At 34.1% G+C, this 22,578-nt stretch overlaps 1 protein-coding gene across 5 annotated transcripts in view; it reads left to right on the forward strand.

Moving 5' to 3' along the window:
- YTHDC1 (YTH N6-methyladenosine RNA binding protein C1) overlaps nucleotides 1–22,223 on the forward strand; it is a 35,907-nt gene extending 13,684 nt beyond the window's left edge. For 2 of the 5 annotated variants that reach the window (XM_022561686.3, XM_089906077.1), the window contains 13 exons: nucleotides 3,602–3,691; nucleotides 4,152–4,205; nucleotides 4,776–4,870; nucleotides 6,380–6,488; nucleotides 6,570–6,687; nucleotides 12,596–12,680; nucleotides 13,668–13,834; nucleotides 16,344–16,426; nucleotides 17,668–17,704; nucleotides 17,777–17,840; nucleotides 17,944–18,006; nucleotides 19,529–19,663; nucleotides 21,243–22,223. In XM_022561686.3, the coding sequence (XP_022417394.1) occupies nucleotides 3,602–3,691; nucleotides 4,152–4,205; nucleotides 4,776–4,870; nucleotides 6,380–6,488; nucleotides 6,570–6,687; nucleotides 12,596–12,680; nucleotides 13,668–13,834; nucleotides 16,344–16,426; nucleotides 17,668–17,704; nucleotides 17,777–17,840; nucleotides 17,944–18,006; nucleotides 19,529–19,663; nucleotides 21,243–21,467 (1,325 nt within the window). In that variant the 3' untranslated portion in view covers nucleotides 21,468–22,223. The remainder of the gene's footprint in view (nucleotides 1–3,601; nucleotides 3,692–4,151; nucleotides 4,206–4,775; nucleotides 4,871–6,379; nucleotides 6,489–6,569; nucleotides 6,688–12,595; nucleotides 12,681–13,667; nucleotides 13,835–16,343; nucleotides 16,427–17,667; nucleotides 17,705–17,776; nucleotides 17,841–17,943; nucleotides 18,007–19,528; nucleotides 19,664–21,242) is intronic. The other 3 variants (XM_022561687.3, XM_089906078.1, XM_022561689.3) reach the window with 3 other exon arrangements.
- Nucleotides 22,224–22,578: the final 355 nt, after the last annotated feature.

Genomic DNA, 22,578 nt, shown 5'->3' on the forward strand with positions numbered 1-22,578 from the left:
CATATTTTTGATATAGTGTAAATGATAAGAGCAAATGACCAGGTATTTTCTAATTGGCAGCTGAAGTGCTTCTAGCCTTTTGCTCACTAGAGTTCTAGGTTTGGGAGTTTAGATAGGTTTTGACAGGGGGCTAAAGAGTTAAACTGAATAGATGAGTAGTTGGGTTTGATATAAAAAAAAAACTTGTGGAATCTTTAATTCTACTATCCCATCATACTTTTTGCAAATTGATGGGATATACGTTTTGTAATTTATGATAATGGATAGAGAACAAAAATTGCATTGGCAATATGAATGAATGTTCATTTATTGTGGAGAATGTGTCAAACCTGTAAAAGTAGGGAACATTTTATTATAGGAATCTTCTTTTTGGTGTCCCTGTTAAGAACGATATTTCTTAGACTTGAACGTTTATCCTGTTTAAGTCAAACGAGGGAGACATATAAATACGTAGGGCCTGAAATAATGTATATTTTTAATAAGTTCCTAGATGCTGATACTTAACAAGATACTTATTCATACTTTATGTTTTTTGTGGATTAGACATTTCAGATTGAATGGTAGCCAATAGTTTTATAAAACCTGGATATTAAAACTGTTAAGAGACTTACTGTTATAAAAGAGATACCTGCCTGGAACTCTTACTTTCCATATTAAAGAAAAATTTGTGGCTTTTCTTTGGAAGAGCTCTTATGTGGAACATTTTTTAAAGACTGTGTTTAGTATGCAGGACATTATTATTTTTATTTTGGAGTGGTTTCTCTTTGTAATAATGTGTGAGAGAAAAACGGGGTGGATCTGGAACTCCACCAGAGGTAAAAAATGTTTTTAAAGATTTTTAAATACAAGGGATCACAGTTTAGTTTTTGTGTCTTGAATTTTCTAGATTCCAGTTTATTTTACCTTATTTTTTCTCAAAATTTCAGTAATTTCCTTATAAAAGTGACACACTTGGTGGTTGTTAAAGGTTTATTTGTTAGATGACTTTCTTTTTTTTTTTTTTTGCGGTACGCGGGCCTCTGGCTGTTGTGGCCTCTCCTGTTGCGGAGCGCAGGCTCTGGACGTGCAGGCTTAGCGGCCATGGCTCATGGGCCCAGCCGCTCCGTGGCATGTGGGATCTTCCTGGACCAGGGCACGAACCTGTTCCCTGCATCAGCAGGCGGACTCTCAACCACTCGCCACCAGGGAAGCCCTCAATTGTTTTTTTGACCTGAGAATAATAGTCGGGAGAGGAGATCATAAACTTAAGAGCAGTGAAGGTTACTTATACAAAAAAGATAATAAATTCTTGGAGATTTTTCATGGTAATGCTGTATTTAACATTACATAAAAATTGTTGGGCGAGATCTTACTTCTGCTTCTATTATATTTCCTGCATCTTTTTTTTTTTTAAAATAAATTTATTTATTTATTTTTGGCTGTGTTGGGTCTTCATTGCTGTGCGCGGGCTTTCTCTAGTTGCTGCGAGCAGGGACTGCTCTTCATTGCAGTGCATGGGCTTCTCATTGTGGTGGCTTCTCCTTTTGTGGGGCACGGGCTCTAGGCAAGTGAGCTCGGTGGTGCACGGGTTCTAGAGCGCAGCCTCAGTGGTTGTGGCGCATGGGCTTAGTTGCTCCGCGGCATGTGGGATCTTCCCAGACCAGGGCTTGAACCCGTGTCCCCTGCACTGGCAGGTGGATTATTAACCACTCCACCACCCGGGAAGTCCCTGCATCATCTTTGTGAGATTCTTTTAGTACTTAGAACCGTAAAGTATTATTTTTAAACAGCAGCAAGAGATGTATTACCTTTGTCATCAATTTATAATGCTTAGATCCCTAACTGTTCAAAGAGGAAAAGAATAAAAGAAACATGCTAGAATTTTTGAAAGAAATAATTAAAAAAATTTTTTTAAACAGTTATTTTTCTAATCTCTTTCATGTACCTGTCATACTCATTGATTCAGTGAATTCAGTTCCTTCTGTGTGCCAAACACTATATAAGAATGTGTAGTCAGTGAACAAAACAGACATAGATGAGAAAGAGATTTGGGATATGACAAAAACTCCTGTTATCTGTTTGGGCGAGATTCTCAGTCATTTTATACTAAAAGGCTTCAGTCTATTCTCTTGAAGTCTTATAGTTTACCCTGAGGGAGAGGATTTTAAAACTTAAAGGTCAGGTATCATTCAAGGCCAACAAGCCTGTAAATAAATGCTTTTCTCTATAGCTAGTTATATAAATTTCATTATGTTCCCAAGTTGCTAGCTTTAAATGGGCCTGGCTTTGAAGTTGTGCCAATATGTACTGCTTTGCCTTTCCTTTTTGCCTTAAGTTAGGAAAATCAGCATCATTTACAAGCTTCTTGTTAACATTTATTTGCAGAAGGAATTAGTAGTAAATTACAAAGGGAAAAATGCTTAAACTAAAAGAAAAGGAACTTTTGTCCTTGGAGTTTTCCATCTTAAACTAGTTTAAACCTAGAATCCCCTTTCAAGAATAGAAGTAAAATATCTTTTCTATTCTCTTGCTCATGGCTTGTACTTTCAAGTTAGAAACTAGGTTCTGCCACTCAGGAACTGTGGGACCCTAGCCAAGTTGCCTAACCACACCACTAAGTTGAGGTTTCCTTTTCTGTAAATGAGAATAATGGGTATTATGTATCTCATGAGTTTGTTATGAGGATTAAGGGACATAATTTATTTAAAGCTTTTAAAATAGGAGTTTGTATGAAAGATCATTTATTTTTCAACATTCTGTTAACTTTTATAAAAATAAGTATATGCATTTTCTCCCATCATATTCCTTCTAGCTGAAAAGTAAAGGTGCTTATAGTGGTGTAATTAAAATAGCAACAGAGACAGGAGAGTCTAATTCCATTTTAGGCCCTTATTTATATGCTTCCAAATTAAGCCTGAAATGGTTCTTACAGGTAATGCAAACCTCTTCTGTCTACTGAAGATTCCCAGCTTTTTAATAGAAATACATAGACTATCGCTGAGATTTTAGAGATAAATTTTAAATTGAATTTGAAAATAAGCAGTAATTCAGGAAGGAAGTGGTCAGGAAGAATGGAATTGAAGATACAAAAGCAAGCAGTGGCAACCAGAAGGGAGTCGCTAATTTACTGTAGTGTAATTAAAAAAAAAAAAAATTGAAAGGCTTTGGGTTCTGGGGTTCATCAGACATCTAAGATAGAATCAGAGTTGGAATTGTGATGAAGAATGATAGTATACTTTTTAAAAAGAGGACTTAAAACAGTGGTACTTGGTTCATAGAAGGGAACACCGTAAATTTAATTGAAAGAAAAGTTGTGTTTGCTTTGCAGAATTTTTTTCTCTTTTAAAACTTTAAGACCTTTTATATATAGGATAAGTAGTTCTTAATTATAGCTGTGTATTTTTATTTGATTAAAGTTGGTAGGAGAAATAACAAAATGTCCTTAGTATTTGAACAGTGTCTGAATTGGAACATCTTAGGAAATTGAGGGGGTCAGGAAGGATTAGTAATGAATAATACTTAGGGATTATGCAAAATCCAGATGCATGATGATAGATTCTTGTTTGACTAACGGTACCTATATTGTAATGTTTTTAAGAATCTTGTCTGAATTCTTTTTTAGATGAGAAAAAGAAGGAAAGGAAGAGAGCTAGAGGCATATCTCCTATTGTTTTTGATAGAAGTGGAAGCTCTGCATCAGAGTCATATGCAGGTATTCTCATTTTATTTGTGATCATATCTGACTGATTCTAATGTAATCTGCTGTAAAAAGTGTGTGGAGGCTGTAGTTTAGCGTGAACTTGTTAATATTCATTAGTATTGATTTCTGGCATGTTCAGTATAATAAATCTAGAGGAAACTAAGCTTTTTCTTATTATTTTAATCCTGTTCTGTTACTGCTTAAGTGGAATTTCACTTTTTTTTTTCTTGGAAGATGATGATTCAGTGACTAGTTTTCTGAGTGAGAAACTGTTCAAATATTTTTAAAAACATCCAAACAACCCAAAAAGCAAAACACTCGTACACATTGAGAAGTATTTTTTTTTGTGTGTGTGGGTGCGCCAGGAAGAATAATTTGTCTTGAATGAGAACTTTATGTGACAAGACTGTAGAAATTTTGTCTTATCTCTATTAAAGCTCAATCTGAACAAATGTACTTTGGCTAAATACAGGTTCAGAAAAGAAGCATGAGAAATTATCATCTTCCGTTCGTGCTGTCCGAAAAGGTATCATTTAAATTTGAAATTGTTTTCATTGCATGCTTCCTTAAAAGTCATTATTTTGCCTTATTGGTTCTCCATTAATAGTTGGTTTTAATGTAGTAATGTTCTGATATATTACATTAAGGGAAAAAAAGTAATTTAGTCTTACACAGAGCTCCATGTTCACTTCTTACTGGGTACCTTTCAGAACAGTAGCAGACATTTTAGGACATCTTAACAGTTTTTGGACAGAGTGGATGGTATATATATTTTAGTAGCATAATGGTCTATTAGTAAATTTTAAATGATTAATGTGATAAAGATCTATAAAATTTATAGCCATTTTCACACTTAAAAAATATGGATCTGATATATTAGAACATTACTATATTAGGTTTGCCTTCTTGCAAAATGCTGGTGTCTTTCTTAGCTTTGCTTTATTATGTGTTGTGGCTTAGCTTTCTAGGTTGAATGGGTGATTATGAATTTAAAAAGTTTAGCTGGGTTTTGGAGGGCTGATTTCAGTTAGTACAACTTATATCCCTCTGTGTGATAATGGCCTCTGTTTAATCAATTTGGATTTCTTTTTTTCAGATCAAACCAGTAAACTCAAATATGTCCTACAGGATGCGAGATTTTTTCTCATAAAGAGTAACAACCATGAGAATGTGTCCCTTGCCAAAGCTAAGGTATTAGCATCAGTTCTGTTGAAATATCCTAATCTTGAAAATTTAAATGTGAAGGTGGACTTGAGTATCACTTGAGTACATGACATACTGTAATTTTCATTAAAGCTTTAGAGATCCATAGTCCAGTTGCCATGTAGGGTCTGCTTTTTTGACTGGTTAGGCAACCTAGTAGTAATTTGAGTTTTCTTTTAAATCTTTTGAAGATGAGTTTAGAATTTAAAATATTCAATATTTGAAGAATATATAATTATACGTCGTACTGAAAAAGCCGTGTTTCTTTGGATTTTTGTGTTTCTATACTCAATTGCTAGTTTATTATACTAATAAATTTTATAAAGTCTTTTTAGTTAACCAGTTTTGTTTTATATTGCTGCTTGTTTTACACCTTGAGATTTTCTTGAATTCTTTTCCGGGGAGTTTCTTTTACTTTTAGAAGTAAGATCACTTGGATTTAGAAGAAAAAGGAAGAGTTAGTTTTAGTTTAAAGCCCCACCCTGGGCTTTACAAAAGGGATATGCCCAGTTGCTATAGGATGTCGTAAGGTTAATTTTTTAAAAAATGTTTTTGTTACAAAAATGCATCTACTTTTTATACCAACTATTCTAATATTTTTGTATTTTTGTTTTAAGAGAGTTTCTACTGACTTTGAGAAAGTTAAAACTAAAGCTAAGCATTTTTTAAACTGTATTTCTGTCAATATTAATAATCCTATATTTCTAACTTAAGTTGAGGGTTACCCACTAAATTTTACAGATGGAAGGAATAATACACTAAATAGTGGAGGTTTATTCTGTTCTTTAGCTGGAGTGGATTTAGGCAGAAGTAGTTAAGCACCTAGTGAGAATGAGGTCTAGTATGTATCAGCAGATTAAACTGAATAGAGGTTCTGGTTTACATTACCATTCCTGCCTCTTAATCTTTCATGATCAAAGAATTGTTTAAAATGCTTTGGAAATAATAACTATGTTCCAGCTCAACATAAAACACAGGTCTCTTCAGTCAAACTATTGATACATGAAAATTTGAACTTAAATAGAAAGAAGAGAGAAATGCTAGAAACTTGACAGAAATTCTTCACTTATGGATTTATTAACATGATCATTTTAAATTATTTGGTTAGTCACAGTTTTTAAAGAAAAAAATGTACACATTGTGATTCACCTTCAAACAAAATGTTTTTACCACAGTAAATGGTTCTGATTTTAAATTGTAGGTGATTGTTTTTATTATCTAAAATTCTAGCCCATATGATTTGATTGCCCCCTGTCCCCATGTGTTTACTAGTTGTTTTAATGATTTTGTTAAGGTTGGTAATTTTCTCCATATTTTTCCCAAGTTTTTAATAGATTATTCCATTATTTTGACATACATTATTCATAAATGTCCTATGAATAAATAGGACATTTATTCATTATAGCTTATTGGTAACCTTGGTCTTCTGCAAATGTAATTGGAAACATAAAAGATTTACATTAATTTCAATCTTTGATCTTTACATCATTTATATAGGGTGTATGGTCTACACTGCCAGTAAATGAGAAGAAATTAAATGCTGCATTCAGATCTGCAAGGAGTGTTATCTTAATATTTTCTGTGAGAGAGAGTGGAAAATTTCAAGGTAAGAGTAAAAATAATTTGGATATGTAAAAACATTAATTATATTTGCATCTATATATTATGTTGTGATTTATTCCCCTAGGATTTGCAAGACTTTCTTCAGAATCACACCATGGAGGATCTCCTATACATTGGGTACTTCCAGCAGGAATGAATGCTAAAATGCTGGGAGGCGTCTTTAAAATTGACTGGATTTGCAGGTAAATTACACACTTCAGTGTAGATAATTAAAGTTGCTCTTGTTTTGAATGGGCTACCAGTTGAGAATAATGTTAAAACTCCACAGTTATTTAGTTTTAATTTATTATTCTAATTATTTTCCCCCTTATTTTGGTGTCATTCCTAGGCTGATTGGGATCTATAGAGTTTATTTAACAATGTTAAAAGTAAAAGTAACATTAATATGCTTAGATTGTATTGTTCACCACCTTTATAATGTAATGTAGAATGCATAGGGCAAAGATTTATTTAGTCAAGAGTTTTATGTATTTCATTTGTTCTCTGCATTAGTATTATGGCAGTAAATTTACAAATCAGACAGTTGCTTATGTTATTAGCACATGTTTATGTTTAGTGATTTAACATGCCATTTTATTACTGTGGAGTGGGAAAATAGTCACCCTTTGGCCTGGCTAATATAACATTTTGGAGGTGACTAATTTAGTTGTGAACAAGTAGTGTTTAAGGAAGTTAGCAAATCATGTTAGTTGGCATTGTGACCTTTTGAAACTGCAGTAGTTAAGATTTAAATGTTTGTTAGAAAAGTAGACTTACTTTGAAATCTGAGTTATTTACCACTTTTTTTGTCCTTACTGAACGATTGTACATTGTTTTAAAAAAATGATTAAAGAAGTCAATTTAGATGATACAGAGAGACTTAACACTTCAGCAAATGGATAGTCTCTTGTCGAGAACTGCAAAATGGGGCAGAAGGCAGAAAGCTTTTATAGGATAAATAGTAAAGAATAAGAAACAGACAAATAAGAAAATATCTGATTAGATGGGGCCACACAGTCAACCTTCTTTGGGATGAGGAAGCCCAGAGTTGGCTTGGCATTTGGGGATTGACTGACTGGATATGTTGCATTTCTGGTCAAGTGGAGCATTTACAGGGACATGAAAGTTATCTAAGTTTCAGTTTGCTGGCTTAGCACCTTGGACAGGAGTGGCTCCATCTTGGGCTTAGAAAGCTATTTCAACAATATGAAAAGCTAATTATTTAAGTGAACTTTATATGGCATGCACGAATCTACTACCTGTAAAATTAACTTTAGCTAAATAAGAATTACCTGAAAGGGACCATATGGATTTTTTTGTATCATTAAGTCGGCTTAGGTGGATTTTTGATGAGGATAGAGGAATTGGATAAGAAAGAAAAATGCTGTTCATATTCAGAAGGCAGAGTAGCACAAAGAAGAGACATGAAATCAGAAACCATGGGGTGGGGGGTGTGAGTGGGGTGTGTGGATAGGATAGGGAACCACCTTTTTAATAAAGCAGATAGTCATTAAAGAGAAGAACAAAAGGCAAAGATGGGTAGTAATGTGGGCCAGCCTAAGGAGTTAATAAACCTTTGCTGTGGGACAGTGAGGAACTATGAAAATGGGCAGTGATACAGTAGAGATAGTGTATTAGGTTGATGTTTAATAGAGTAGCAAAAAGCTATATGCGCATATAAATATATCACCATTATTCATCCCGTAATTACTTTTTTTTAAAATAAATTTATTTTTATATTTGGCTGTGTTGTGTCTTCGTTGCTGCAGGCGGGCTTTCTCTAGTTGGCGGCTAGCAGGGGCTACTCCTTGTTGCGGTGTGCGGGCTCCTCATTGCGGTGGTTTCTCTTGTCGTGGAGCGCGGCCTCTAGGCGCGCAGACTTCGATAGATGTGGCACTTGGGCTCAGTAGTTGTGGCTTGCAGGCTTTAGAGCACAGGCTTAGTAGTTGTGGCGCATGGGCTCAGTTTCTCTGCGGCTTGTGGGATCTTCCCAGACCAGGGTTCGAACCCATGTCCCCTGCATTGGCAGGGGGACTCTCAACCACTGCGCCACTAGGGAAGCCCCCTGTCATTACTTTCTATAGGGAAAAATTAGAAGCAGTCTAAATTCTCTCATAGGAAATTGGTTAAGTAAATTATGGTTTGTCACTTAAATGTAATACACAAAAATAATTGTCCATGTAATAACATGGAAAGATACAACAAATGAAAGGATAATTATAATGTTGGAATGCATTGTTAGGGTGGTGAGACTATAGATGATATTCCCATACTCTACTGTACCCAGGGTTTTAAAATATAGATTTATAGTTCTTAATTTCTAAAGTTAAATCATAATCAAAATTATAAAATTTAAAAATCTGGTGGCAGTTTATAGGGAAGACAAGGTGCCAGTTATTTCTTAGCAGAGATAGACATTTTTACTTAATTTTTTGGATGGATAACTGTAAAGGCCAAAGGAGAGATTTGTTAAGTCTATGGTTTAATGACTAGAAACATTATTGGTGTCACTGGAAAATATTTGGAGGTGATGCTTTTTTAGGAGAAAAATAATTACCCAGTTTTAGATTGGTGGTAGCAAATTTTATTTTGAATGTTACTTGTTTTATGAACCTTCATTTTCAGATTATTGATAAGGAAATTTGTTTCTTAATTTAAGATGAGTTTAATTTATTCACAGATTATCGTCTTCATTTTCTTCTTCATTGACTTACTGGCTCTTTTACTAACTCATTTGAAATATATATAGCTAGCATCAGAAGAGGTACAAACCCAAATAGTCCATTCTGCTAAGATTTTGTGTAAAATTTTGTGTAGTAATGTTTTTTATTATTGTTAAGTGAGTTTTAGGTTTACCTGGAAAGAATATTCTTAATTAAAAAAAAAAACTAACTTTATTTTTAAATACTCATAAGTGCGTTAAAGAGTAATATTAAAATACTTCAGAGTTCTGAGGGGGCATGTGTTCTTATTACATTGACATTTCTTTGAGTAAGTCACTTGAACTCTTAGTTTTCTGTGTGAAATGAGAATTACATTTGACCTTCAGTGTTAAAAGGATGAAACTTTAATAAATATAAACCCTGAAGGCTTTGCTATCAGTAATAGTAACTGCTATTAATATATTTTCTTTTCAGATATGACAGTTATTAGAGTTTTATTTAAGCACCTTTTGGATTTAATAATAACTAGCCTTAAGTTTTTTGAGGTGTGGTCCCTGGATCACCTGCATCAGTAGTATCTGATTATTAAAATGCAGAATCGTTACATGCACCTCAAACCTGTAGGCACACCGGAGTTTAAAACTAGATGGTGTATGGTAGCAGATAGGAAAGGAGGCATTAAAAAGTGACATAAGTTGCTGCTGGGAGTTAGATCAAAGTAAGGCTAAAATCTATACAATGTCATTCAACCAGAATTAAATCTACTGACTATATTGTATTTTAACCTCACCCCTTTCTTGTCCATTCCAGATAACCCATTTCTCTTTTCTTTCATGGTTTCTCGATATTATTCCTTTTAGTTTTAATGACCAAAACAGCTGTCAGTACGTAAGAGCCTCTGTACAGTTTCATGTTCTTTTGTTAAATATGCCCCATTTTCTAAGCTCCTTAAGTCAGAGAATCACTGCCATGTTACCTAGGGTACTCACAGTAAAGACAGTCATCTCTAGGCTTTTTCATTACATGTCTGCTCAAAAGCTGATTTTTAGGATGCCTGCTCTATAATTGTGATGACCACAGATGTGCAGTTCTCTTAGTCTTAATCTAAGCCCTGTTTTTCCTAAGGCCTCATAGTTCTCTGTGCTTTTCAGTCTGGGATTAATTTGTCGAAACAGTGGGCAGAGGTCTCTAGAATCTAGTTAGAACGAGTGCCACCAAAGAATTTTAACCCTAAGTGACTCAAACTGCTCAACATATGCCTTTTTTTTGGACCTAGCGTATTCCATTGCTAATGTTTAAATAACAGTGGTAACTCTGTACAATAATAATTTGTAACCGTCCTGCACTTTTGTAGTTGTAGGTTATTTATTCCTTTCCGTAACCTTTTTTTAACTGGCAACTGAGAGGAAAAATCTGAGAAGCTATTAAAGTACAGTTTTAACTATAGATCTGCATCTGGATATTCTAGGCTTTTGGTATGGACTTATTCTAGCTTAATGATAGTCTCTTTCCCCCTGCCTTCCCTGTAAAGGGTGTGTGTGTGTGTGTGTGTGTGTATGTAGATACATACACACATATTTTTATGTATGTATATACACTATTGAACCACTCTTGATGTGTGAGGTAAGATGTCTTTAAGGTGAGGAATCCAGTAGTAGTACCTAGTAGGCATTTCTGTACACTCTGCCCATTTCTCCCATACATTCACATCACCACCACCACAGATCATGCCACCTTGATACTTTAATTTTAGATATACTTCTCTTTTCCTGTAAATGTCGAAATATTTTCTGAGGTTTAAAAATAGTTGTGTAAAATTTGGGAGTTTAATATTCATCTTTAAGAAAATTCACATAAGGTTAGAATAAATGGTTATATAGCTGGTCCACTGGACCAGGTTATTTGCTTGTATTTTTTCTTCTCCATTATGTCTTTGCTCAGGTCCTTTTCATTGCTTCAAATGTAACCCTGCCTTACCTCTCTACATACGGCTTTTCCTGAGTCATTTTTCTTTCAGGCTTATCCCATATGCCACCTTTTCCAGGAAGCATTTTCTGATTGTTTTTTCTTTCTTTCCAAAATAGATATGACCATGCACATTAAAAACAAAACTTCTGTACTCTATTTATGGTACCCATCCTTTTACAAAATAATTGTGTGTGCTTGTTTACTCTCTGATAAAAGCTGTGGAAGAAAGGTTAGGAATGCAAGCTCTTTATTTTATTCATCTTTGTATGTCTTTTGAGCAGTTTCATTTATATTGTATATATGTGTATATATATAACCTTTAATTAAAGCATTTATTTAATTTGGTATTACTTTATGCACAAGTAGATGAAACCTTATTGAATGATGTTAATTTTCGATTTTTTTTTTGACAAGTACTTATGTGTCACGTTTGTGTTCAGTGTTGTGCTGGATTGATAAAGAACTATAAAAATACAGGGTATCTTTTTTTAACTTGGTGAGACCATTTTGCCCTATGGCTCAGCTTAGAGCCAGAGTTTGTTTAAATTATTTAGGTATAGCACTGTAGTGTAAGTGAAGGGCATAATTAATACATGCAAATATAGGAATTTATGAATAAAAACATTTGTGTTGTCAAGAGCCATTTCATGTGTGGTGGGGAGTATTGCCTTATCAAAAGGAGGGAGGACATTTGAATCTGGGAAAGCAGCCCTGAACCAAGGATAGGGGGCATGTATTTTCATTTGGTATTAACTGCCTGGTTAAGCTTCATCTCTTTGTGATCAGTTATTAAAAAATACAAGATTTTTAGGGGCTTCCCTGGTTACGCAGTGGTTGAGAATCCGCCTGCCGATGCAGGGGACACGGGTTTGAGCCCTGGACCGGGAAGATCCCACATGCCGCGGAGCAACTAAGCCTGTGCACTACAACTACTGAAGCCCGCATGCCTAGAGCCTGTGCTCCACAATGAGAGAGGCCACCGCATTGAGAAGCCCACTCACCACAACTAGAGAAAAGCCCGCGCGCAGCAACAAAGACCCAACGCAGCCAAAAAAAAAATATAAATTTATTTTTTAAAAACATACAAGATTTTTAGTACACAGAAGCAAGAAATATGCTAAACATTTGATATGTTATTTCATATGCAGACTGCTTAAAACAAGTATGAAGAAGGTGGTGATATCCTTGTTTATAAGATGAAGAAACTCAGGCGAGAAGCTGAGAGATAGCTGGGATTAAACCCCAAACTGTCTTGGTTTCAAGCTCATTATCTTAAGCATATTGTTTAGCTTTTTAAAATTTTGAGAACACCTGAGAATGTGGAAAGAGTGTGTCTCTGAAGGGGGCTCCCTTTCTGGGGAATAAGCTCTATCAGTCTTAAATTTTAGTCATATTTAAATCATGATTAACATAGGAATTCACTACTAAAGTAGTATAAGGATTCTGCAAAGTAATATAATTAATATTACTTTGTATTTAGGCGTGAATTACCCTTCACTAAGTCGGCTCATCTCACCAATCCTTGGAATGAACATAAGCCAGTAAAGATCGGACGTGATGGACAGGTTTGTTGTTTTAATTGATTCTTTAAAAAACATATATTTAATCAACACTTTTAGAGATCTTTATTGAAGGATATTATAAAACCATTTTTGATTGAATTTGTGGGAAAGATTAAGGGAAAATATTATTTGGAGTTTGTGATTACTGTGATTTTGATTGATTAATCTGACTTCCGTTAATGTTGAAAGGTAGCTTTATATGGTACTTCATTAATACAATTGAAGGAAAAGTTTTCAAAGAGAATTGGCATGATTTTTACATGCTTTTTCATTATGTTATTACTGTTTGACAGATTCTGAACTTTGTATAATATATTTTAGAAATGCCATTTAATGTCTTTGCTGAAGTTTTCTGAGTAGAAGGAAGCTTTATGAAAAGGAGATAAGTATGTGTAGTCAGGTTTTCAAATCTGCAAATGAAATTAAAAGTGTGCCGTGACTTAAACCCAAACCTGTGAACCTTACGGTTTCTACATGTAATTTTGAACCAGGTTTTCATTGCTCCTAAGTGAAAATATTGGTAATTGAAAATAAAACTTAATTTTAAAAAGTCTGTAGATTTAGTCTGTTTTTCTAGTTAATATAATGTATTTAAGTGCATTTAGCAATTTATTATTATGAAAATTGTTGACACACTAACACGTTTTTCCTCCACTGTATTGAGATGGATGACTTTGTCCTGATACTTCTGTGTTTTGCACAAAGAAATATTCCTTTGTTGCAGAGGGAGATTGTCACAGAGTTTTTTGTGTAGTTAACGTTGGAGATTCTACACTTTTAATTTTTCCCCTTATATAAATACGTGAAACACTTTTAAAAGGTTTTTTAGAAACCTTTCAAGGAAATTTATCGGAATCTCATACGATCATCAGCCTTGGGAAGGAAGCCTCCAAGTCAATCTGTTTTTGTTCTTGTACATCAGGAAAATACAAGTCTATTGAAAGTTTCTCCTTTTTTTTCATCTTGTAAATTACTACTTTCCTATTCTAGGAAATTGAACTTGAATGTGGAACCCAGCTTTGTCTTCTATTTCCCCCTGATGAAAGTATTGACTTGTATCAGGTCATTCATAAAATGCGTCACAAGAGAAGAATGCATTCTCAGCCCCGGTCAAGAGGACGTCCATCCCGTCGAGAACCAGTCCGGGATGTGGGAAGGTTAGAAACGTTCTTTGGACTGATAATAGGCACATGTATCAGAATAACATGATGGAGGAATGTGATTCGTCAAAAGTTTGTCCTGCGGTAAAGAAGAAAGAGAAAATCCTCAAATCAAGCTGCATGGACTAGTTTGTGGCTTCATTGAGGATTTCACATGGTCACCTTGGTCTCAGTCATTTTTCAAGAGGAAAATGGGGATCTTTCCTTATGCAGAAAAAATTATCTGCTAAAGAGTGATAACCAGTTTAGATTAGATAATAATCTGATAATACAATGTATACCATTGAAATGAGGTAGGCCTTTGTTGCTAAGAACAGGCTAGAAAGGAGGAAGAGGAGGAAGTCTTTATTTGCAAAAATTGTTAATATTTTGTAAAAAGCCTTTTCTTTCAGGTGTGTCTCTGGATAAGCCTTATCAGATATGGGACTTTTATAAAGGATCACTAATATTTTTTCAGAAGACGCCTCATTTAGAGGATAAAATATTTTAAGTTATTTTGATATTCAAGAGGAGCATTATTGGGACTGTTTCAGATTTTACCATCGTGATGTGTTAACCCCATTGTCAAATATTGTCTAACTTGTACCCAGTGAATTCACACATCTTGCTGAGCTTCTGAAAACAATAGGTTCTTTCCAAAGGGGATCAAGTGGCCCTGGGAGACCCGGCAACAAACCAAAAAGAAGGGCTGTTGCTGTGTCTGTTTACAGCTTTTCCAGATGCTGGCAGTACCTGTGGACTTAAAAGTGTTTTTTAGAGGATCGCCATGGTTATTGATCACTACTTATGAACTAAACAGCATTTTCCAGGAAAAGGGGGTTTAACTTGTTACAGAATTGGAGAAGTCTTTGCAAAGGACTGATATATGCCCTTCTACCCAACATCTTCCCCTGTATAGATTTGCATACAGCTAAATCTAAAATATTCTGCTAAAGACTGTTGGATGTGTGGTTGATGGGATGAAACCTTTGGTTAAGTTTCCTTTTGGTGGAAACATCCTGTGGTAGGTACAGATAATCCAACAAGAGTCCCCATTTCTTTGAGCTTAAGAAGGACACTGTCAAGTAGGTAGGAGGAAACCTGGCAGAGCCCCCTTATTTTTGGCCTAAAAGGACTGAGCACCAAGATGTCTTTTGAAGTTTTAAGCTAAGAGGTTTCCAGTGCAATACAGTACATACAAGTGAAGTTTTTACCTCAGTTTTGCAATGGACTGTAAACTATACTTACACTACACCTTCTCTCAAGCCTGCCAGGGCCTCCATATTTGTATGTGGCTTACAGCTTAAAGTCAGTAGTTGGACTACTTTATGAACTGTTACTATCATGTTTTATACCGGTCGTAAATGCACTCCCCAAACTACAAGAAAGCGGTATGTTTATTTTTTTAAACCAGCTTTTAATTTTCTTAGTCTTATTTATTGTAGATGCAACTGTTTTTATTCTGTTGGGGGGCTTGGGTTTGTTGCAGCTTTGTAGTTTGAGTGAACTTGTGTTGCAAAAGTTAATGAAAACAGTTGATATGCAGAGAAATAGCTGGAAAACTAGTGATACCAGGTTATTATGGAGTTTTTTACATTAGGGTAAAAAGGTGTATTTATTATTACCTTAAAAACTTGGATTTTTGTTTTTCTTTTGTGTAGCTCTTTATTAAATGCTAAGTAAAATGAAGTGTATTTAATGATGTATTTATATTAACCATTGGGATTTATGGAAGATAGTGAAGAGCAGCCCTCTGCAGATAGTAAAGTTGTCACCTTCTAAAGAATACACTTTGAACTCGTTTTATGAACTCTGTTAAAACTCTGCCCCATTACCTGCCAGTTTTATTTTAAGGCATTGTCTCTGGAAAACATTCCCATAATTCCTAAATGTTATTAACTTTAGAAATTGGTTTTTCAAAGTACTAAGATTTTCAAAACTTTTCTGTAAAGTCACGTTTAATTATCTAATTTTCTGTATGATCATGTGAAAAGTGTAATTTTGTGCAAAGCAGAAGAAAAATATTTAAGAAATTCTTAATTTTCTTTAGACTTAGACTAAAATGACATTAATACGTTTAAATATATAGATTTTAGAGTTACCTGTTGTGTAATGATGATAGTTTTTTTTCCCCTTTCTTTTACCTGAATGGAGACTTTATTTGGGAAAGTGTTTTGTTAAACTGGATATTTATATTAGTTTGAGGGCAGCTCATTTACTTTTGTTTAGATTACTAAAATGTGATGTACGTATTTTGAGCAGATGACTCTTTGCAAGTGCCTCGTCATAGCATGAGGATTACAGAGAATATCTATTCCAGCGATACATCTAAGGATTGGTGTATAGTAATTACTTTGAGGAATTAGAATTTAGGAATTTTAAGATATTTGCTCACCAAAAATGAGGGTGTTATTTTAAAGGAAATAATGAGCTTTTTTGTGTGCTTATTTCTGTCAGAAACACTTGCTTTGCTGTTTGTTCTCCCAGCAGTTTTTGGTTTAATTTCTAATGTGTCTAATTTGTGTAGGCGTCGACCAGAAGATTATGATATTCATAACAGCAGAAAGAAACCAAGGATTGACTATGCCCCTGAGTTTCATCAGAGACCAGGTTAATATTTTATAATCCTGCAGATATTTGACTTGAAATTATTAAACACAACAACAACAACACAAACGTCTATCATGGCCCTATAGTTTTAAAAGTGAGAAAACTTTAGGATGCGACTACTTAAACCTTAGGAAATTATTAATCACGTAGTAATTCCTCTTCTTTGTTAAGGTTGTTTATTCTAGTGTGACTCATTATCAGAATCTGTTAATTATCTGAAATTACTAATTTATCATTATTGCACAAATGGAAACTGCACTTGTGCTTTTAAGATTAAATGTAGTTAGGGAAAGCAGTAATCTTACACTGTATTAAGCTTTTTATTCCCTTTGATACTTAGTATTTCATGTGTATACAGCTTTAAATGGAAACGGAAATAATGCTGTATTTTTCTAAATAAAAATACTTTTGACATCATTTTTTTAGAGAGGAATGGGGAATGCTTGGTTTAATCTAAAAGCAGCTTTTCAGTTAGTCTTTCCCTTACTGGAATTGAAAAAGGCAAAGTGTATTTAAGAGAAGATATTTAAAACAGTCAGTGATACACGTATAAAAATTAGGCAGTTTGGAAGTTGGTGTTAGCATTACAGCACTGTATGTGGCAAGTGGCTTGATAAGCCTCATTCTTCTCCAAAATGGGATATTCCAGAGAGTAAAATTAAATTTTTCCCCAGTAACTTGGCCACTCAGATTTTTTTACATTTTTAATTTACTGAGTACTTATGAAAAGGAGGGAGAATATTTCTCTTATTACCATGGTTCTTTCACTTATTGATAAAATGTATATATCTTCATTTTTGCAACTTTTGTTAATTTTGCTTTTCTCCCTGTACGTTTGCATTTTTTAAAACTATGGTTGACTTAGCAAGACTTGTGTATACTCAAGGTAGAGGTAAACATTTGTTTTAAGGAAGCCCTATTACGGTGTCCTCAAGATAATTCCTCTGCCCTTACCTTCCTTACGGTGCAGCATGAAGAAATTTCTGTCTAGCAAGAAGTGGGGTGTGAATTTAGAAGATCCATATGAAAATCTCTCTAGCAGTTTATAATTCTGTGATATCAGTAAGTTATTTAGTTACTTTTATCATGTAAGCTGAGAAGATCTGAAAGTGGAATAATACAATAATAGCATCACTATTATTTCATGGGAAGAATTGAATTGAGTGGTAAGGAAGGTTTAATTATAATGCCATAATAAAATACATATATTTGATATACTAAAATGCTTGATGTTTAAACAGGGTATTTAAAGGATCCACGATACCAGGAAGTAGATAGGTAAGTTGGGTTCACTCTTGCTTAGTTTCGAATTACATTCTTGGAACTGGTTTATGAATTACCTGAATTTAGTTTCACAAATCTTATTCCCAACAGACGGTTTTCAGGAGTTCGCCGAGATGTGTTTTTAAATGGGGTAAGCATCTCACTTTTTAAATTTAATGTACATAAAATCTGTATATGATTTATAACTTCTGGGCATTTTATTTATTTATTAACATTATCATCTTTCATTTTAGTCCTACAATGATTATGTGAGGGAATTTCATAACATGGGACCACCACCACCTTGGCAAGGAATGGTTTGTATTATTCTGTTTTTGCAAGTTATTTAACTTCATTTGCAGTTCCATACATTTTGAGTGCTTACTTGGAATATGATTGTTACAGTTACCCATTAGGAGACTTAAAATACCTATCTTTGGTGATATATACTTGCATGCTGTTTTTAAAACTAAAGGCTAATGAATGATTTGATTTATATTAATAGTACTGGCTTAATTGATGAGTATTATGATTTATTATTGTAGTGGCTAGTAGTGCAAACTCTTCAGGGTTCAAATACCTTCCCTTCTCAACTCTGACCTTGGACAAGTTTCATAATATATTTTTTTCTTATAGCTTTCTTTATTTGTAAAACTCGATAAGCATCCATTCATTCTTTGGCTCATCAAACTAATATTTAGAACCTACTCTTTGCAGGCACTGTGCTTGCTCTGGGTATATGTTGGTGAATAAATTGGACATTATGTCTATCCTTTTATGGCTTAAAATTTAATGGAATAGTCATTAATATCATTTAATGTCAACCTCAGGATTGTCAAGAAGCTAAATATACAAAATACAAGTTAAGTTTAGCATAGTGCCTGACCCTAATATTCAGTAAATTTTCTATATTAAATAAGGTTAATTAAACCCTATTCCTAAACTTTAATTTTTTTTCCTTTCTTTAAGAAAACTGGATATTCTTCTTAGAATATATCTTAAGGTATTGAGGATAGCTGAAGCATTAATCCCTAAAAAATAAAAAACTTGGAAGTTTAAGTAGTTCTGATTGTTTACCTTTTTTATCTTAAATGCTGCTTGTAATGTGGCATTTCCATCTGACTTTTGTTTCACTTAGTTACTCTGTACAGATAGATGAATTATGAGGTTTCTTTCCTTTAGATTCTATGAAATTAAGGAAAATATTTAATAATATTATCTTGGCACTAATTAGGGGGAGAAGTACCTTTGATTTTCCATTATTTTATAATGGCATTTAAAAGTTCATTAGCCCCTGAATTTTTTTTTTTTTTTTTTTAAGAATACATTTGTACATAGTGGTTAAGATGACTGATTCTAGAGCCAGAATGCCTGATGTTGTGTCTAACTTCCACCCCTTTACTAGCAGTGTGAGCTTAAGCAGGTTACTTAACCATTTGGTGCCTCAGTTTCCCTTTTGTAAACTAGGATTATGTAATAGTACCTATCTGTAGGGTTGCTGTGAGAATTAAATGAGCCATGTAAAGTGCTTAGGACAGTGCCTGATTCATAGTAATCACTGTGTAGTGAGGGCTCGCTGTTTTTTATTAGTATGTAAATGGTATGTATAAAAGTATAAATGTTAAATTTTGGAAGATATGTAATTAGAGAGTTTATTACACACATTTTCAACAAGCAAATAAAGAGGGTATTTTGACGAATCCTAATGCCATCAAAGTAAATGGCTTGTACAGAGTAAATTATTTGTTTGGGATAGGTGGTTTGGATAGGGGAATTCTAAGAATGGTTTGTTTACAAGGATGTTTGGTAGATGCTTATGGAAGTGGTTTTCTTTTTTAGACTCCTTATCCTGGAATGGAACAACCTCCACACCATCCTTACTATCAGCACCATGCTCCACCTCCTCAAGCTCATCCCCCCTACTCAGGACATCACCCAGTACCACATGAAGCAAGATACAGAGATAAACGAGTAGTAAGTGAATGAGAAGGCAGAAGTATGAGGGAACTACTTAGAATTCTGTAGATAATTTGAATGTGAGGGATACCAGATTATGTTGAGTGGTAGACGGTTTCACATTCTTATTGAAGGCTGTTTTTGAAGTAATTCACAACTTGTTTTTATTAAAAATGGCTAGTTTCTTTGATTATTTAAGCAGACTGTATTTGAGATTTCTGGGTCTTCAGTATCGTATTTGGGCTGAGTTTATTAAATGTTACAGACACACACACACACACACACACACACTCTCTCTCTCTCTCTCTCTCTCTCTCTCTCTCTCTCTCTCTCTCTCTGTGCTGGGCCACATAAACATCCTTTTATCTTCCCACCTGATGAAGAGCATGCATATCTGAGAGGACCAGTCAGAGCAGTAGTTTCCTAGCCTATCTTTGAGATACTTTCATCTGTCATTTATTTCCTTATCCTCATAAAGATACTAATCCTTCAAAATAAAGTCATACTAGGATCTTTAATGTTCGGTTAAACAATTTGAGAATACTAATTGACTAATAGACTTTAATTTAGTAGTGGTTTTTTTTGTTTGTTTTTTCAGTCACAGAAGAAGAAATATATAGCCTATATGTATGATGAAATCTTAGTTGACTAGCTTGGTTGTGTTTTTAAAAATGCCTTTTGTAAATGATCATATTTTCAAAAAAGGAAGTTTTTCTGAGATTGTTTTATCAAAATATACTTTTAAACAAGTTCTATTTCTGTTGTAGCTTTTTTGTTAGTATATATGTATATATTTCATACTTAGGTAATATTCACATATTTATTATATGTGAAAGGTAGTGTGAAATTGTTTTTGAACCTTATATTCTATATATTTAAGCTGACTTTTGAAGAGACCAATTTCAGTAAGTAAAGAATTGAGAACTAAGAGTAGAAATCTAGAGCAGGGGTCAAGTTTAGAAATATCCACGGTAACAACCTTGCACCTCAGTTGCTTATCTTACCCTTCGTTGTCCTCCTCAACCTTTTGTGTATTATCAGCTCTGTGTGGAATAGACTACAATCTTACTGCGGTACATATTTTCTTAAAATTCTGTCAAATTCCACAAATTGTCATTAACAATGATTCAGTTTGGAAAAAATCAGGAATGGAAGAATTCTTAATTTCACCTTTAGAGGGCAGAGTTGGTTTGGTTTAGTTTGTAGACTCAAAGGAGGAAAAATAAGTAGAGCTCACCTGTTGCAGAAAAACATTGATGACATTTAGTGTAGTTGACAGCATGTATTGATGTATTTATTGATCATGTGGTTGATGGTCATCAGGTGATTATTTTGGCATAAATCTTACTAAAGGGATTGGATGGAGAAATCATCAAAGTTAAATAGAAAACTGCATGAAGTGATTTTTTAATGAGATTTGAATAATCCTCTGTTGTAGGTGTCTAATTAGTAAGACATCAAAATCCTTTTTCTAAACAATGTCAGAATTACATTCTGTGAATTAATAGGGCATTTCTTTAGATTCTTTCTCTACAATGAAGGAACACAAATTCCATTTGATTTTTGACATACCTTACCCATTTCTTACCTTTTCTAGCATGATTATGATATGAGGGTGGATGATTTCCTTCGTCGAACACAAGCTGTTGTCAGTGGTCGGAGAAGTAGACCTCGTGAAAGAGATCGGGAGCGAGAGCGAGACCGCCCTAGAGATAACAGAAGAGACAGAGAACGAGATAGAGGACGTGATAGAGAAAGAGAAAGAGAGCGATTATGTGATCGGGACAGAGACCGAGGGGAGAGAGGTCGATATAGAAGATAATGTGCTTTTGGAAGCACTGATTGTTTAAAAATAAAAAGAATCTTGTATTTTTCTTTGTGTGTTTACAAGTAGTAAATTTATTTTCAACTGTCTACTTAAAGTTCATTGTGTAGAAGGATTTATTATGACCCTCTTTGTTCCAAGCATGCAGTATAATAAGAACTGGAAAAACTCAAATCCTCCAAAAAATGCACAGTTGACAATTTGAGTTGAGACTTTTATTGGGGCAGAATGGAACAGTCCAAGAATGTAGATATTGATTCAGTCTCCATAAATGTTCACCTACATATAGTACGTTCATCCTAGAGTTATTTTTTGTTTTCTTTCTTTTGGATCTTGATGGATGACTGCCACAATATTTTGCTTTGATGTATTTCTAAATGTAGGTGCACACGGTTCAGTAAAAATAATGCTGCTATCAAGTATGCAAATATTGAAATATGATGGTTTGACTGTATGGCAGTGTTGTAGCAGCCTCTTGGTTTTTCCTTTTTTTTAATCTTAAAGTCACTTTTTATGTTTCTTCCGTCTTCAATGATGACAGCAATATTAAGAAGACATTGCTATCTAATTTTTAGTCTTTTTAGATAAAAAATTCCTATGTTCAGTAGCATGGTTGATGCTATTGTTTAGCCTTCCCCTCCAAACTGTATACATTGGCTTGGAATGTTCACAACTTGCGTGTGTGGCAGCGGAAGATAATTCCCATATTCTACATTGCTACTGTTTTGTATAAAATAAATTGGTAAAGATTGACACTTATGTCTTGTATTTCTTGTCTGGATGCAAGTTTGTTTCCTTATATATTAGTGGACATAAAAGAATGCTTTGTGTTCAGGAATTGTGGGAACCCCATTTGTCTCTTTTTGCATATTTTATCAGAAATGATTAACTTATGTCAATTATATTAAAAGCTTTTATTTCTAATATAAGAACTAATGGTACACAGTGGAGTTTCGTTAGTATTTTGGTTAAGTATTCATCTGATAACATTTTTGGATCTCCTCTGGTTATAGGATTGTTTTTTCAGGTTTTGTGTTGGTTTGTGTGTAACTTTGATAAGTTAGCTACTTTAGGTATTTTCTATTTTACTTTTAGAATACACTTTTAA

The sequence above is a fragment of the Delphinapterus leucas genome, unplaced genomic scaffold (assembly GCF_059928025.1).
Source record: "Delphinapterus leucas isolate spDelLeu-1000000601 "Yukka" unplaced genomic scaffold, BTC_Dleu_Yukka2 spDelLeu_asBTCV2_sq60, whole genome shotgun sequence".
NCBI classification, from domain to species: domain Eukaryota; kingdom Metazoa; phylum Chordata; class Mammalia; order Artiodactyla; family Monodontidae; genus Delphinapterus; species Delphinapterus leucas.